The sequence below is a fragment of the Tasmannia lanceolata genome, unplaced genomic scaffold (assembly GCF_043159265.1).
Source record: "Tasmannia lanceolata isolate RefF3 unplaced genomic scaffold, GAP_Taslan_0.1 ptg000018l, whole genome shotgun sequence".
In the NCBI taxonomy this organism is placed as follows: domain Eukaryota; kingdom Viridiplantae; phylum Streptophyta; class Magnoliopsida; order Canellales; family Winteraceae; genus Tasmannia; species Tasmannia lanceolata.
The window spans coordinates 1,880,008-1,898,053 of record NW_027518695.1 but is presented as its reverse complement, the minus strand read 5'-3'; the positions used below and the strand labels follow the sequence as shown (position 1 = coordinate 1,898,053).

At 35.3% G+C, this 18,046-nt stretch overlaps 1 protein-coding gene across 2 annotated transcripts; it reads right to left on the bottom strand.

Moving 5' to 3' along the window:
- On the bottom strand, positions 1-18,024 carry LOC143849702 (inorganic pyrophosphatase TTM2-like). 2 transcript variants are annotated; one of them, XM_077358860.1, is made up of 12 exons: positions 17,756-18,024; positions 16,274-16,667; positions 14,846-14,960; positions 14,546-14,741; positions 14,290-14,403; positions 14,026-14,199; positions 11,122-11,316; positions 1,848-1,970; positions 1,631-1,752; positions 1,218-1,341; positions 711-983; positions 1-555 (listed from the first exon to the last, which is right to left on the bottom strand). In XM_077358860.1, exons 2-12 carry the CDS (start codon positions 16,638-16,640, stop codon positions 340-342), a joined length of 2,019 nt encoding a protein of 672 aa, XP_077214975.1. In that variant the 5' UTR covers positions 16,641-16,667; positions 17,756-18,024; the 3' UTR covers positions 1-339. The 2 variants fall into 2 exon arrangements, with proteins under 2 accessions (XP_077214975.1, XP_077214976.1); XM_077358861.1 differs by having other exon boundaries at positions 1,218-1,338; positions 17,756-18,019.
- Between the last annotated feature and the right edge of the window lie 22 nt (positions 18,025-18,046).

Below are 18,046 nucleotides of genomic sequence, written 5' to 3'. Positions count from 1 at the left end.
TTATCCTTAAAACAAGTAAATTTGAAATTAATTAAATTCTAAAGCATTCATAACTTATAAATTATTTACCATACAAATAAGACTCGAAATCAGACAAGCAAGGGACCAAAGAAGACTTAATTTATAACCATGCAGCCCTGGAAAAAAAATATTGGACTACATTCATTCATTCTTACCAAAGAATGCCTGCGTCGAAATAGAATTGCAAAGGCGGCTGGTGAATTGAACAACCAAGTTTTCCATGAAGAGTAAGCGTCGTTAGCAAACTGAAAATGCAATGTTTGTCCTCTCTGAGACAAGAAAACATCTGAAATTTTGGCATTTGTGCAACCGGAGCGCTCAGTTTCGGAACAGACCCTTGAACAAAATGATACCAATACCCCCTATTGCCAACGTGAGAATAAGGGGGTTTCTGCAAAAATCAACATCAGTTATGATGCTTTTGCCATGTGTTCTTCCTCGGCGATCCACCTCCTCGACCTTCTCATGCAGAAAACTGCTGAGGTTATCTAATTGATGAATGAGTTGACGTTGACCCCGTGCAATGACTGCAATCTATTTATGACAAATTTCACAAAAACAAAGGACTAGATTAAAATAGATTTTTGGGTAGAATAGCAGATTAAATTAGATTATGCGTAGAATAGCAGACTAAAATAGAAAACAAAGGACTATGAGCTGACATAAATGAAAAGGACAGAATGGTATACATCTTCCAATAACTGAGATTCCTTGGCCAATTGGGTAGAAGATGATGAATTTGGTATTAGGGATCCAGCCAAGGTACCATTGCTTAAACCAGACACGAAAAGAGAAGTAGGTGCAGATCCGTTACAAACTTCAGCTTGCTGAGCGAGGTTTTGTTGGCTAGTAGAAGATTTCCCAATGCTGAACTTGGAATTCAGTTCTTCGATATGGGATGTGAATTCATCCATCCTCTCATTCAGTGTGGCTATCTGCTCTGAGAGTTGAGTAATGACTCCCTAAAAAGATAAGAAATAAAAGAGCGGGGAAAACGTTAAGAACTTCAGATGGGAGTTGCTACAATACAAGTATTCTGTATGTTGTTTACAACCACCTAAGAGTGTCAAGAGCCCGAGATTTGATGGTTGAGAGCAATGTCAAGAAAGATTTCCAATTGTGTTTCAATGTCATAAGATGATTTCAGTATTGTAGAATAACTTAAAAGTGTCGTTTCTTGAGTTGCACAAACTCACCTGGTTTGCAAGCATTGCAGGCGATTCTGGGGTTCTTCCATCAAACCTTCGATTGCTGACAGCAAGCTTGGTTAGGTTGGTTAGCTTCTTGTCCCCTTGCATCGAATAGGAACGTGAAAAACTGCTTCAAAATATACCACACCGACCAAGCCAGAAATCAGTCATATGAACTTTCATTACCATTCAACCATACATACATATAGACCACATCTACTGCTACAATATCTCTATACTGCTGCTCCAATGATATTCCGATTCCCTAATGACCTAGCAAAATCCCTACCCTCTTCTTAGCTTCCATTTCCAAAATCTTAGTAGGATCCAACTATCTTCTTCTAAAAAATCAACTGCTTTCATTTCTTTTCAACAAACATCTCATTGGCTAATGGAGGAATGGGATCAGAAACAAATACCTCTTCATATTCTTAGCTCTCTCGGCAACCCTATCTGCAGAGGCTCGGGAAAGTGCTTCTTTGGGGCTTGAAACCAAATCTTCATCTATACTGAGCTTTGTCATCAAATCATCTGGTAATGCCTGTGTACCAATCATATTAGATTAGAACAATTTACTATATGGAAATAGGGAATGAAATATTCAGCTTAAGGTGGCAAACTCAAAAGGTGCCATACCATAACTTCATTTACAAGTTTTTCCAGCTGAATCTGCTCTATATAAGTACGAGGAATATATGAACCCTCCAAACCCAATTTCTCTGCTAGGATTTTTACAGCTGAACGATCTCTTCCTTGCACCTTTCGCCAACATCAATACAAATTAAAGACAGTGCTAAAATTAGTGAATAAAACTACTGGCAGATTCATTCCATACGCCAATAAAATTCATTCATAAATGATATAGTTTGCCAAGCAATTTAAATGTATAAGCTAAATAGGAAATAAGTCATTTTTTCAAGTTATATAAGAAATTAGCTTTCTTGAACATATGCCCCTATTTTTAATAATATGCAGAATGCACTTTAACTTTTAAGTAGTAACAAAGTAATATGGTTTGCCAGGCAATTTAAATATAGAAGCTAAACAAGAAATAGGTCTTTTTTTCAAGCTATATAAGAAATGAGCTTTCTTGAATATATGCCCCTATTTTAATAATATGCAAAATGCACTTAACTTTTAAGTAGTAACAAAGTACACTCTTATACTTAAAATATGGATTACTAGTATGCTTCCAACCAAATTTTGAGAATTCAGCAATAAATAATTGCTTCAATCAATAGATTGACAGGGAAACATATTGTAAGCCCAATGGTTTCCACCTTGGCATTCCCATCTTATTTTGATGATTCCAATACACAAGTGATTTATGATCACTAATGTGTTTGATTGTCTAAGTTGTAGATCACATTGGTGCTAAGACAACATTGCTTGGATTGAGGCCAAGAAGATCTCATTGGACCACATCATGAAGGCCAAAGACATCGAAGTCCAAGACAAATGAAGACTTGAAGAATCCATTGAAGACCAAAGTCATATTTAGATTGTAAAAGATCCAATCTTAGTTTTAGATTTTAGAGGCATAATTAAGTAAATAAACAAACACCATAAATATATAAGTGATTGACTTTGTGGAGTTCCAACACCTTGGAACCCTCATAGCAATCCCAACTTGGTGTTAAGTTGGAAGCCTAAAAACAAGAAATGAAAATCTGCATGAAATAGGCTTCTCGGAACTCCGAGAGAAATTCTCAGAACTCCGAGAAATTGTCCAGTAGACTTTTTTCCAACTTCTGTTTGTATTCTCGGAACTCCGAGAACACTACAACGGTCGGACTTTTAGCCGTTGCGAATTTTCCAGGAATTACAACAATGCCATTGAACGGTCATATTTAGTTTTTCCTATATATATGGGCATTCCAAACATTACAATGAGGAATCCTAACACTCTAAAACTCCATTTGAACATCCAAAGAGTGAATCAAACTTGATTAATGCCTCTCATCCTCTAAAGATTAGGATTTGGATCATAGGCTCAATTTGTACATCTTCTGCAATTCTTGTAAACCCTTGTGAGGGATTTTTGTTCTTTCTTTCTTACTCAAAGAACTTGTATTGGGCGAGTGTTCGGAGAAGTGTAGCCCACTCTCCGTGGTGAAGATTGCCACCAAGGTTAAAGGTAATCGGAATTTGTAATCGGCACCGATCTTCGCCGAAGTTAAGAAGATCACATAGTGAAGCCATCAACGGGTTTGGTTGGTGGAGTAGAGTAGGCCTCGCGTTTGGAGGACCGAACCACTTTAAATCCCGGGTGCAATCTCTCTTACTCTTGATCTTTATTTTGCATTTGCACTTTAGATTTAACTTGTGTGCTTGAATTTTATTGTTGATCTCTTAATTTCCAAAATTGGGTTTGAGTTTTCAAAAGAGTTAAAACTTGTTAGAAACCTAATTTTTCCCTCCTCATTTGTTGCCAATTCGGGATCACCCTTGGAATTTCACTTGGTATCAAAGCAAAGGCTCTTAAAAGATTTTCTTTTCTATAAATCTTTGGTAAATTTTTCTTTAAAAATTTCAAACAGGGGAAAGATCATAAGATCTTTGGCAACTTTCTAATTGTGAAATGGCGGATAGAAACGAAAGCGGACTTCCGGAGGGCCATTCCACAACTAGACTTCCCTTCTTTAATGGGTCCAATTATGGACATTGGAAGACAAGGATGCGCATCTATCTTCTTTCGATAGATGTGGAACTTTGGCACATTGTTGAAAATGGATACATGTTGCCTTCCAAACCATTTGAAGAATGGAATGTCGTAGAAAAAAGGCATGCAAATTTAAATTACAAAGCTATAAATTCTTTGTTTTGCGCCCTATCTACGGAGGAGTTTAATCGAGTTGTTCTTTTTGATTCCGCCAAGGTTATTTGGGATACACTTGCCGTTACCCATGAGGGAACATCTCAAGTTAAGGATTTCAAAATAAACTTGTTAAAGAGCAAATATGAAATGTTTAGAATGGATCAAAACGAAAGCATTTCCGAAATGTATACCTGTTTTTCTAAAATTTCTAATGAATTAGTAAATCTTGGTAAATCTTATCCTACTGATGAGCTTGTGAGTAAGTTGCTCAGGTCTCTTTCTCCATATTGGGATCCAAAGGTAACCGCCATACAAGAATCAAAGAATCTCAAGACGCTAACCATGGAGGAGCTTGTAGGATCTCTCATCACCCATGAGATGCTCCTCACTAGCCGACAAGAGGAGAAGAAGCCGAAAGAGAAAGAAAAAGAGAGTCGATCTCTAGCTCTAAAAGCCTCCAAAGCAAACTCATCATCCTCTAGCGAGGCGGATAGCGATGAAGAAGAAGCTTTAAGAAAATTTAAAAGCTTATGGAGAAAGAAACATAAAAAGGATAAAACGAAGAAGAAAATGAAGTAGAAGGAGGAATAAGATGCTATAATTGCAAGAAGACCGGACACAAAAGTCCGGATTGTCCTCTTCTCAAATCATCTTCATCAAAATACAAGGGAAAAAAGGAATGGAAGAAACATAAGGCTCTTGCCGCCGGATGGGATGCTACTAGCACCTCGGAAAAGAGTTCAAGCGAAGGGGAAGAAAAGAAAGATGATCTTTGCTTCATGGCACTCACCCATGAAGATGAGGTAAACTCTAACCCCTCGTGTTATTCATCTAGTAGTGATAGTGAAAAAATATCATATGATGAATTGTGCTCAACCTTGCACTCTCAAATTTCTAAAAATAAAGTTCAAAAGAAATCCATTTCAAAATTAGAAAATGAACTTAATTTTTTGAAAAATGAATCTTCTTCCAAATCTCAAGCACAACTTGAAAATTTTAAACTTGAGATTGAAACCCTTAAGGGTTGTTTGGATGAGAAAACTTGCCAAATTGCAAAACTCCAAGATGTGGCAAGCTCTTCCAAATCTTATGAAGATGAATTTAATTATTTTCTAAATCAAATAACCCATCTTCATAATGAAAATGAAAGGTTAAGATTATGTCTCCATGGATTCTTAAATGGTGACAAAATTATTACATAATCTTAAAGAAGACTAGTCAAAGACCTAAACATGCATATGATAGGACTAGCGTATCTAACCCTCATGTTAGATGCCATTATTGTAGAATAAATGGTCATTACCAATTCCAATGTGCATCTAAGATTAGGGATAATGGTGGAACCAAGAAATCTTGGGTTCCCAAAGCCCCCATATGATTATCTTCATATGTGCTTAGATTAGGGGCGTTTGCTCTAAAAATTGAATATCTTTCTATGGGTAAATTAAAATATCCCCTCTTATGTTGAATAAAAATTCTAAATAGGGGGAGTTCTAGGTTTGTCTTTTTTCTTGAAAAAGGGGGAGCTTTAAAGTGAATATTTCATCCCATTGTTTCTCTTTTACCCCAATCTTTTTTATTGATGCCAAAAGGGGAGAGAATTCTAGTGTAAGGAAAATATGTATGCTTTTATTGGAAAATCTCTTGTGCTTGTCATCATCAAAAAGGGGGAGATTGTAAGCCCAATGATTTCCACCTTGGCATTCCCATCTTATTTTGATGATTCCAATACACAAGTGATTTATTATCACTAATGTGTTTGATTGTCTAAGTTGTAGATCACATTGGTGCTAAGACAACATTGCTTGGATTGAGGCCAAGAAGATCTCATTGGACCACATCATGAAGGCCAAAGACATCGAAGTCCAAGACAAATGAAGACTTGAAGAATCCATTGAAGACCAAAGTCATATTTAGATTGTAAAAGATCCAATCTTAGTTTTAGATTTTAGAGGCATAATTAAGTAAATAAACAAACACCCTAAATATATAAGTGATTGACTTTGTGGAGTTCCAACACCTTGGAACCCTCATAGCAATCCCACTTTGGTGTTAAGTTGGAAGCCTAAAAACAAAAAATGAAAATCTGCATGAAATAGGCTTCTCGGAACTCCGAAAGAAATTCTCGGAACTCCGAGAAATGGTCTAGTAGACTTTTTTCCAACTTCTGTTTGTATTCCCGGAACTCCGAGATTTTTTCTCGGAACTCCGAGAAATATTCTCAGAACTCCGAGAACACTACAACGGTCAGATTTTTAGCCGTTGCGAATTTTCCAGGAATTACAACAATGCCATTGAACGGTCATATTTGGTTTTTCCTATATATATGGGCATTCCAAACATTACAATGAGGAATCCTAACACTCTAAAACTCCATTTGAACATCCAAAGAGTGAATCAAACTTGATTAATGCCTCTCATCCTCTAAAGATTAGGATTTGGATCATAGGCTCAATTTGTACATCTTCTGCAATTCTTGTAAACCCTTGTGAGGGATTTTTGTTCTTTCTTTCTTACTCAAAGAACTTGTATTGGGCGAGTGTTCGGAGAAGCGTAGCCCACTCTCCGTGGTGAAGATTGCCACCAAGGTTAAAGGTAATCGGAATTTGTAATCGGCACCGATCTTCGCCGAAGTTAAGAAGATCACATAGTGAAGCCATCAACGGGTTTGGTTGGTGGAGTGGAGTAGGGCTCGCGTTTAGAGGACCGAACCACTTTAAATCTCGGGTGCAATCTCTCTTACTCTTGCTCTTTATTTTGCATTTGCACTTTAGATTTAACTTGTGTGCTTGAATTTTATTGTTGATCTCTTAATTTCTAAAATTGGGTTTGAGTTTTCAAAAGAGTTAAAACTTGTTAGAAACCTAATTTTTCCCTCCTCATTTGTTGCCAATTCGGGACCACCCTTGGAATTTCACATATCATAAGATTTGTAACATTATCCTTTCCATTTTTTAACATCTCATCCATGGACTTCCATTCTCACATAACAAAGTATCACAATTTCTTAATAAAATATGGTGACTTATAGGATTTGCCAATTAGTCACTAATTATAGACACATTATGCTGTCATTTCTCTAATAACATGCATGGCCTAATGAATTCTTTTAAGCATAGTGAGAACATGTTTATTGCAAAAGTGCATAGATTCACTGGTGTTTCAGTAATACTTAGAGGGAAGGGTAAGGTTGTTTGCATTCTGCAAAATTAAGATTCTGGAAACTTCTTCCAGGTTATATACTGATATTAGTCAAAGAGAGAACTTATGTTTCGCTAGTCACTGAATCACATTGGATTAAACTAGAAGACTCTCCAAACAAGCATTGTAATTTGTAATACCCGGCCCAAATTGGGAATTTTAATTATTTATATATATATATATATATATATATATATTTTAATGGGTGTCATTATCAAATTAACAGGCAGCACTTAAGTATTTTTGAGGGTGTCCTTATCAAACTTACTATATATAGTAAGTCCGCACTTACTATAAATAGTGAGTCCGAACATACTATAAATAATAAGTCTGTTCTTACTATAAATAGTAAGTCCGAACTTACTATAAATAGTAAGTGGGCCCATGACTTTAATTAAAACCCAAAATCTATTAATTTCTTTAAATATCAAAGATAAGTATTGAAACTACCTTGAATATAGCAAGAAAACTAATTAATTAAAGAAATAAAGATGGGAAGACAAAAAAATGGAATTTGTGAGAGATTTTTGGGATTTACGATCCCCATTGGGGGGAGAATACGAACACACAACTCCCAATTTTAGGAGTATGCGTGAAAACTTGTGGGACCACCTAGTTTACTTTACTTTTAGTCCTCTTTAACATAGCTAACTTACCTTGATAAGATCAAGTAGATTAGAGAAATTATAGCAACCAATTAAAACTTTAGAGTTATATTGGAAACCAATTTGTGAATAATAAACAAAGAAAAAAAAATATGCATGTCGTAATCTCTCTCGTGCCCAAATTTCCACACGCCCATGAGTGGGCCACGTATGGAGTGCCAATATCAAAAGAATTAAAGTCTTTTTAAGAATTGCTTAAACACTAAAGTAATTAATAAAGAAACTAAGTAAATTGGGAAACTTACTAACCTATTAGACTTAGATTAAGAAACAACAAGCAAAAAGGGAAAAAAAAAACGCATATCTTGGTCTCTCTCTCTCTCTCTCCCCCAACTTGAGCAAGCGTAGAGAGAGAGAGAGAGAGAGAGACTCATGTAAATAGAGAGAGAGAAGAAAAGAAGAAGACAAAAGAAGAAAAGAAAAAAAAATGAAAAGAGAAGAAGTAAAAGAGAAAAAGGATTTGTGGTCTTCTACCTTCCAATCAAGTAAGAACCCTAAAGAACTTTTTGTTTTCTTGTTTTCTTTTTAAAAAATGAGTAACATATATATTAGAGTTTTAAAATCACAATTTTTACAAAGAAAATAAACCCTAGAAATATTTTTCAGCCTAATAAGGAATTCTAGGGCATACCTTCGATTTTTGTATAAGAATAAACATACTCGTTAATCGATATGTAAAAGCATACACCTAATCATTCAAAAACGCGTGTAATAGTTGTGGAAATTAAATGAAAACATAATATATATATATATATATATATATATATATATATATATATATATATATATTTGTAGAGGGTATATTAATAATATGATTTCGGAGTGTTATAATTGGTTTTTGAGGGCATAAAACACTTCCAAAAGTCTGGAACAGCAGTAGGTCTTTAAAGAAACTGCGATTTACATGTTTAAAAACAATTTAAAAATACATAGCTGCAGTATAAGCCAAATTGTACTTGATTTTCGCATAAAAACATATTCCCGAAAAATTGTAAATATGTACTAAAAACATGATTTACATTTATGAATGATCCTAGACATATGAAACAGTGTATTTCGTGTTAAATAAGTGATCTTGTGTATAAAGATGTTAAAAAAAATTAGTTGTTGAAAATAGTTATAAATAGCATGATTATTGTGCGTATGGATTTAATCCCTAAAGTTAACAGTTGCTAGTTTAAAAAAAATGTATGATCACACATTAACATGAATTCCTTGTACCAAACTATATATATATATATATATATATATATATATATATATATATATATAGCAATGATAGATACAAGGGAGCCCTTGCATAAAGAGCCTCAGAAGGGCTATTCATTGGATCCACGTCATTTTCAGTTACATTTGATGACGTGGATCCAATCTAGAGCCCTTTTTTGGCTCTTTATGCAAGGTTTATGCAAGGGCTCCCTTGTATCTATCATTCCTCTATATATATATTATTTTAATTTTTGTGTGTGTTTGTGTAATATGTAAAGTGCTAAAATTTAGACAGTTATACTTGTAGGGTAAAAATCGATGAACCTTGGTGTAACTATTGATAGGTTTGAATAATCTAAAAATCTCATAGTTGACTACTAGGGGTAAATCGTGGAAATCGGGTATTTGAATGGACTTTGAATCTTTAACAATTAATTATATTTTAACTAGTGGCTTTGAATGGACTAATGAACCTCAAACCTTAGATATGAGTGCTTAATTAAAACTTAATTGGAACTTGATGGTTTAGATAAATAAACGGATAACTAACGTTAAAGTGACACAAAAATATAAAAGTGTTTTCAAAATTTAGTCTAGAAAGGAGTTAAGGAAACTTGGAAAATTAATCTACATGCTACCTTATATTTCAGGTCGATCACAGTCTCTTCTCACTTAGAGATTTTCAGGTTTTGCCCCACAAAATCCGGTTTAAATTCAAGGCAGGTGACGGTACTCTATTTAAGTGCTTTGAATAATTATTGATTTTAATTGTGTATGATAGGAATTATTTAGCGAGCATGAGATTTTTATTATTTGATGGTTGAAATGTAGAATCATGAAATGTTAGTGGTTTCATATCCTGATATGTTAGTGTTACTATAGAATGAAAAATTGAAGTATAGAAATTGTTTAAACGGGTATAGGAATATGATTGGTAAATAATACCAATACACTGGCAAGAGATATAAATGTATAAGCATAAGGGTTATACGGAGGTATGAGTCGTCCAGGAATCATAGAATTTCAAGCCGGCCTTGGGTTTTAGCGCACCCCCCTTGGCGGTAAATGCATCATCTTAGGCCTTGATGTCAAGAGGCGGAGCGGCCAGTAGGCGCATCGTAAAAAGTCCCCCATGCCCACTATCTTTGGCAGGGTTAGTGGAACGTATTGGTGGGCAAGGTAATAGGCGATTTGAGAGCCTCAGTACCTTGGGAAAGCTGTCACATGTTACCCATTTCATAATTAAAGAACTCTAAATTTTTCGTTACACATTCATAGTTTAATAAGAGTAATAATTGTTTGGATATGCCCTGTGTAGTTAAGATTAATTTGTGATACATAGTTTATCTTCTTAATCATTTAGTTGCCATATTCTTGTAGATATCATTATTAATCTATACTTACAAATGGTTCAATTATGCACTTTAATATCATAATTGTTTTTGGTACTTCTTTAGATTACCGAATGACCCTGTATAGTTCATTGAACTAACACCAAAAATCCCCCACAGGTTTTGCTACAACTGATGACATTGGATGGCAAATGCTAATGAGGAAATTGAGAAAAAAAAGGGGTGTGCAAGAGTGAGGATAGAGTAATTGGTGTAGCCATGTGGCCTTGACGGAATATCCTGTCTTGATATGTCTCTCTTTTTATGTTTGATGTCAGTAGAACTATTTAATTTTGATGCTTCTAGTTTATAAGTTCAAAGGGGAGAAAATAGTAGTAGTTGTTACATCTAATGAGTTTTAGCTTGTTTCTTCTGGGTAGCGACCCGGGTTTTAAAAAAATAAAATAAAAATTCTGTCCAAAAATCCGGGTCGTTACAAGCATGCTAATAACTGTATGTGGTACTAGCCTAACTATGACCTGTACACAACATTTTGACCAAATTTCCTAGCCAAAATGCAACTTACATGGTGAATAAATAAACTCTTGCATGAAGAGTTATATCAAGAACAAGAAATGGCACACAAAAACTACTCAAACATAAGAATAAAATGCAAGTTCACATACCTGAATATAATGGCGATTTAGTTGTTCTAACCAGTCAATTTTCACACAAACTTTATCATCGGAAAAAACATGGCTTCTTCTTTTTAAGATGGCAGCAATTGTATATCCCAAGGCCATCAACCCACCAAGAAGGCGCACGCTAACTTCAAAGGTGATTCTCGGTGATATGATGAATGGAGGGTCAGTAACCCATTCCTGAAATCAACAAGGATGCTTTTGTGATTTTAAAAATGGATATTGATCCAATAATGCCCACCAACTCTCAAAGAAAAGAAGTTAACTTATAGCAAGATATGACAAGTTAGACACTATCCTTGGTCTTCCTACTAATGAGGAAAAAAATTCATTCGGGAGATGAAGCATACCGACCATATTTGGTGTCACATAGTTTTCACAACATAATATTAAATAGGTTCATGCTACAATAATCATGTGGGGCACGCAAGATAGCAGGACAAAGTTGAACCATGGAGATTTTACAAAGACAAAGAATACACATATAGAAAGGGTTTCTTGCACAGTTGTAAATTTCGTTTCGTTTCGTCCGAAATGGACGAAACATTTCGGTTTCCGCCGAAAACCAGAACGAAATGACGAAAATTTCGTTTCATTCCGGATTTCGGCCGAAATCGACCGAAATTGACCGGAATTGACTGAAATTTAAAGAAATTTGACGAAATTTACCGAAAAGTTTCGAACGAAATTGTCCGAAATTTCGTTTCGGTGGCCAAAACGAAATGGCCACCGAAACGAAATTTACAACTATGGTTTCTTGTGAATATGTCCAAATTTTAGTTGGCTTTCTTATGAACAAGTCAGTTGCTTCTGCTTGTTAGAGTTCATAACAAATTAACCTAAATAAGGGCTCTGTGTCTATATATTTTGTTGTGTCAGCATGTAGGGAGAAAGTGGATCGCATTTTTGCAGTATAGCTTTTTGCATCCAGATAACGCGTATAAATTTTAACAAGAAAAACAGCCGCATTACCCACATGTTGGCATGCTTATTTGAAAGGAAAACCTTGATTTATCTAAGTGTCTCACTTTGTATTATTCAAATACTATCTATAAAGTTTTAATGTAATTCCAAAAATATAGATACATCGGGATAAAGAGTATATGTTTTAAAAACTGCTGCATTAAACATGTTGGCATGCCTATTCAAAAGAAAAACCCTTGATTTATCTAATGTAATTCCAAAAATATAGATACATCTTCCTCCATCTTATGCTTTATGAACTAAAGTGAGTATAAAAATATATCTTTTAATATAATCATATAATGGTATGGACATGTCAACGTGTCAAGTTTCCATTGCCAACATGCCAGAAACATGTCTGTCTTAGTTGAAAAGCTACAGTGTATGGTGTTCCTTAGTGAAGGACAAAATGAGGATCTCGCTGTGCTAGTTTGGCTTGCCAAATTTACATAAGTTTATAATTAATCAACGCGGTCTTTTATATGTTCACTTCCGAATCGTGGCATCAGAGAAACAGAGAAGGTTCATGAACTTTTCCCTGGTTCGGAAAAGTTCATGACAGATTAAAGAATTGGTTAATTTATGTCTAAGCAACCAAAAGGTAGCTGTGATTAAAACTCAAAAGCTATTCTTATATTGGTGGTTCTTCATGTTTTTTTTTTCAAAAATGCTCCCCAAAAAATGTTGATTATCCTACACAGATCTTTTGGCACTAATCAACATCTTTTGGGGTATACTGAGATTCAGGTTGTCATCTTTGGATTTAATCGGTGCCACTGGTGGTATTTGAGTGGCATGGTACAATGTGACATTTTGCATTAGAGGAGGTTAGCGGTGTTTATGTGGTTCCTGTTTGCCTGAGACGACGGTTAGTGGATAGTAGTGGGCCTTTTCAACAATTCACAATGTGAGGGCCTTCACCATTTCTGTTTGAGTTGGTTTGACTTGAGGAGTGGAACATGAGGGAGAGGCTGCCTGGTTGGTGGGTACTAGGTAGAGGCAAAGGTTCTGGGACCAATGGATGTTCGAACGGGGAAGAAGCTTAGATTTATTGAATCTAAATTGAGATGGTGGGCCAGCGAGGGGAAAGTCGACATTCTTAGGATGATAGTGAGATAGATGGTCCAGCATTGATGGTTCTAGCTTTGGGAACCCAAGTCCAGCTGGCATTGGTGTTTGCTCCGTAAGTGACGAGAATGAGGTTATGTGGGAGTAATCTGATCCGAATGATTCTAACAAGGTAGATGTTTAGGCTCTGTTGATTAGGATTCATCTTCCTTGATTCTCTCATAGTGGAGGGTGATTCTTCAACGCCATTCGCTGTGTAAAGGGCAGGGTCAGCTACTCTTGATGCTTTGTGGATGCCATTGAGGCGGACCAATTGGCCCAGTCTAGGGTGGCTAGATTGGGGCTAGAGACCTTTGATCATCTACCTCCTTGAGGTTTTTTGTTTGCGGTATTTTCTCATTTTGTTTGGTGTTTTGTTTTTATCATCACGGTCGTTGAGACTAGCAATTTTTCTAATAAAGCTTCACAGTTTAAAAAAAAAAAGAAAAGATGTTGATTAGCCAAGGTTGGAGACAGGGATTGATGAAACTCTGATGATTTCAATAATCCCGTTTAAATCTTAGCTTTAAGAATATTTCATACACCACTAGAATAGGGTGTCTTCTTTATGACTTTCTATGCAACCATCACCTAAAAATATGCAATCCATTAGATTTTCTCTATATGTGTTGTAACATGCAAAGATCAAAATAGTGTAACATTTAAAAGGTAAACCACACAAGCCAGCTATTTAGATATTATTCCTGCAAATCGAAAAACAATCAGCAACATAAAGATAGGCATAACTGTCCCTACTTCAGAATTTATTTCATGGTTTTGAAAAAGATGGGAAGATGCTATACGTTACCAACAACAAACCTCAAACATAAGATTGTATTTTCCATCCCTATTTCGCATCCTCAGATATGATTGGCAGACTTCTGGATCTTCACCTGGTGGCAGGAGATATATGTCATAAGTCTCCTCCATGGTTTCTGTATGTTCTGGGGAGATAACGGCCTTGATTTGATCCGCTGTCAAAGTCCTTGGTGACTACAGTAATAGCAATCAATTTACAAATAATCAGTAAAAGCATTGTCAGATGATCTTGTGAACTTCAAAAGAAATGGACCAGATATAAACCTTTAAAATATAAGTAGGATTCTGGAACCCAGAGAAAGGATTAAACTTGTTGATAATTTTTACGTGTGCGGTTTTCAGATCTGGCTCAATAAAAGCCTTGTACATTGGGTATACCTGTGAAGAATGATGTAGCAGAGAATCATTAGAAACTGAATAAACAAATCCATCAATAAGAATTATATGTGCAAATCAAAGTTTTTTAAACTTTACTTGGATGTGAAGAAAAAAAAATCCAACATGGGTTAAGTGAAAGAACCGTTTCAGAGATTTGATGTATTATTTCTTCTGGTTCTTGGCCAGCACGTTGGATGTCCCGTAAAACCCTTTTCACAAGGTCAAAATGAACACCACCCGTCACAGATACACGAAGGTCTATTACAGGTCGCAACCTTTCGCTCAAAGCGTAGATGCCTTCAATAATTACAATCCGAGAGCTGGGTACTTCAATAGTCCTGTTAGCAGTACCAAAAAAAAACACACACACACACCGTGAAAATTATGGTTCAATAAAAATATCAAAACCCGTTTAGAATATAATAAGAAATTGGTGTATGACCTGTATCCTATGCGACAGCTGGACTTGAAATCATATATTGGCACCTGAACAGGCTGCCCCTTTTTCAGACCATGAATATTTTCAAGCAAAGTGTCATAGTCTGTCAAGCGTGGGTCTGTTTCACCATTACAATTGTTAGAATATTTCATGCATTTTGCTTGCATTTTCATTACTAGTGTGCCCCAATGAATGGTACAAAGTTTTCTGGTAAGACATGTAAAATGATAAACAAGAAGCATATTTTAAATAATTTTTAACAGAAGATCTATAATTCGGGAACCCATATATTTAATCAGCTATATGGATGCTATAGAAAATACAAAGAGGGTAAGTTTCAGCAAGAGTGACACAAAGACTGTTTGAAAGATGCAGATATGAGGATGGAGCTAACAGTTCAATAATAATCACAAGAAAATAAGGCAAAACATAAGTTATATAAAACGAAACATGGTTCCTTCAGGTCATGTTTTGAAGTTTGCAGTTCAGAAATAAGATTTGAAGCAACCTCACTTTTGAATGAAAATTCAATAATTTTGCAACACCATTAACATACAGAAACAATGACTCGTGTCAAAGACTGGTTGGTTGTTAGAAATTTAATATCTTTTACCTTGTAATTATGATACGTAATTTTAGAAAATTAAATCAAACTTACCATCTATAGACTAAATCCAGCAAGACAACTTCCAGACGTATATTCGACATTGTCAAGATCCTTCATTAATTTCCTGTGGGCTCACAATTTTGACGGAAACAATGGAGTTGGTGGAATCCATTGAGATTTTGTTTTGGGATATGGAAATCATGTTTCCACATTGCGACTGGTGTTTTATTGTTTATCATAAAGCAGTAATAACAATATCAATAATTAAAAGGCCTCGGATATTAGCTTGCAATATAGAAAAGATGTTAAATTCAATATCTATTAGTCATATTTTGCGTGAAGCAAATGTGCTAGTGAATTCACTTGTGGAACTGCATTTGGGAATCTCTAACCCTAGTATAACTAATTTCTCTTTGCTCTATCATAAAAGTTGTTATTTACCCAAAAACTAATGTAAAAGAGTACTAACTATAGACCTACTCTTTCAAGTTATAATAAAATCAATAACATAAAAACTTCTATACTTCAAAAGGCCAGGATGAACAACACATCAAATTTTTGGCTTCTTCCCCCCAAAAAATATCATCCAAAGGAATCAAGAAGCAGCATAATAGTCACCCAAAGGAATCTGCAAGCTATGGAAGGACTCAATGTCAAAACTAGATCTTCTGTATTTTAAATGTCATAGATGCCAAGATCAATGCGTTTTATTCATGCTGATTCCACAGAGGTTCAATTGCTGCATAAGAAATACATCCAAAACAACAACCGTTGTGTAGCTCAGGAGAACTACGCTAACTCTGCATGCAGGAAGCAAAAGTTACCATCAAAATTGCCATCAATAATACGACTGGAATCATTATAGCTGTCCATCGATAAGACTGCAATGCTTGGCATAAAATTGACCACCTTCTCGCTAAATACGGTCTTTCCAGCCCCAGAGGGACCCGCTACCCCCACCAATATTATCCCATCATTCTTTTGGGCCAACAACTGGCATGCGCGGATAATTATAAAGAATCCTTTCTCAAATGACAGTGTTTCTTGGATAGGAACAATTTCATACCGATCAGAGTCTTTCCTCTTTACCAGTTGGACTTGATCTCTTAACAGACCAGCCCTTCGGCGAGGTGATTCGGAACCAGAATTATCCTGGCAAGGTGATTCAGAACCAGAATTACCTTGAGCCATTGACAAGCCAATAGTGTCAGGTTTCTCCTGCAATGAACAAAATTCAGTTAACATCTGCAAACACATATATTTAAACAAAAAAAAAAGAAGAAGCCTCCATTATGCAGAGAACATAGAGCATAAAAACTTGGATAAGTCCTAAGATATCAAAAAAACAATTGTTGAAGTTAATGCAAACCCACTAATAAAGTTATAAATTCCTGACTACAAACTGCATATTGCACATTCACGTGTTGAGCTTAAATCCTAAACATTTTCCAAGATTATCATATGATCAAGGGCTTAAAAAAAACAAGCGACCCATGGTATCAATTCTCTTAAACATAAAATTTCTTTGAATTTAGTGCAAACCCACTAATGAATTATTAGACTCCCAACTACAATCTGCATACCACAAATCCATGTTTCAAGCTTGCTAAGATTCCAAGGGGCCGTTTGGAAACATGGATTTTATAATTGATTTTTGTAAAATCCTAGACTTTACAAACTAAAACCTGGATTTTACAAGTTAAAACATGAATTTTATAAGCTAAAACCTAGATTTTACAATTCTGAAAATGTAGAACCCAGGTTTTAGTTTATAAATTCCAGGTTTTAGCTTATAAAATCCAGGATTTTACAATCCTCGATTATAAAATCTTTGTATGTATTTCCTATGAGCAATAAACATAACAGTAAACATAGCAATCTGATAAACATGATACATCATTTCTCTTAATATCAACAGATTTACCAAAGGATCCAATGCCAATTCACATGTAAAGCAGCAGAAACTGATTCCATTGCATAAAGAACATTAATTTAAAGCAAGAAACGAAATAACTCCAGCATCTAAAATAATAAAAAAAAAAAAATTATAGCATAGACACAATAGAAAATGGAAAAATACATGCTTCGTAGAAGGAAAAATATCAACAACAACAACAACAAAAAAACCCCGGTGAAAAAACAATGAAATTATATCAAACAATATCAATAAATAAAAATTCCTGACGGTCTCATTCATTTATTGGATCTAATCCATGTACAAGCAAGCATATTCAAACGGAAAATATACATCGGGAAAAAAAATCTCTAAGCAATAAAAATTGGGGAAAAAAAGAGAGGAAACAAACCGAGTTTTAGTGCAGAGACGAGTCTGCGTGTGGCGTTTTGATTGTTTTTAAGTTGTTTATTGTATTGGGGTTTTGGGTCTTTCTTGGATGAGAGAAAGAGGGAGAGGAGTTCGGTATTTTTTTTTAGGGCAGTGAAGATTCCTGAAACTCTCTCTACAAACAACTGGTGCTTAGCAGAATAGCAGAGAGAGAGATAGATATTATGGTCACATGGCTCGTAACACCGTGACATGACTTTCATTTTGGGAAGGAAAGTGAATGAGAGAGGTATGGGGGTTACTGGCGTTGATT

Excerpts from the sequence above, each read along its gene's own strand:
- LOC143849702 (XM_077358860.1), bottom strand. The coding sequence starts at position 16,640 with ATGGCTCAAGGTAATTCTGGTTCTGAATCACCTTGCCAGGATAATTCT. Across the intron at positions 11,317-14,025 it reads AATACAATCTTATGTTTGAG|GAATGGGTTACTGACCCTCC; the intron begins GTTTGTTGTTGG and ends TGTTGATTTCAG. Across the intron at positions 1,342-1,630 it reads AGAGCTAAGAATATGAAGAG|CAGTTTTTCACGTTCCTATT; the intron begins GTATTTGTTTCT and ends TATATTTTGAAG.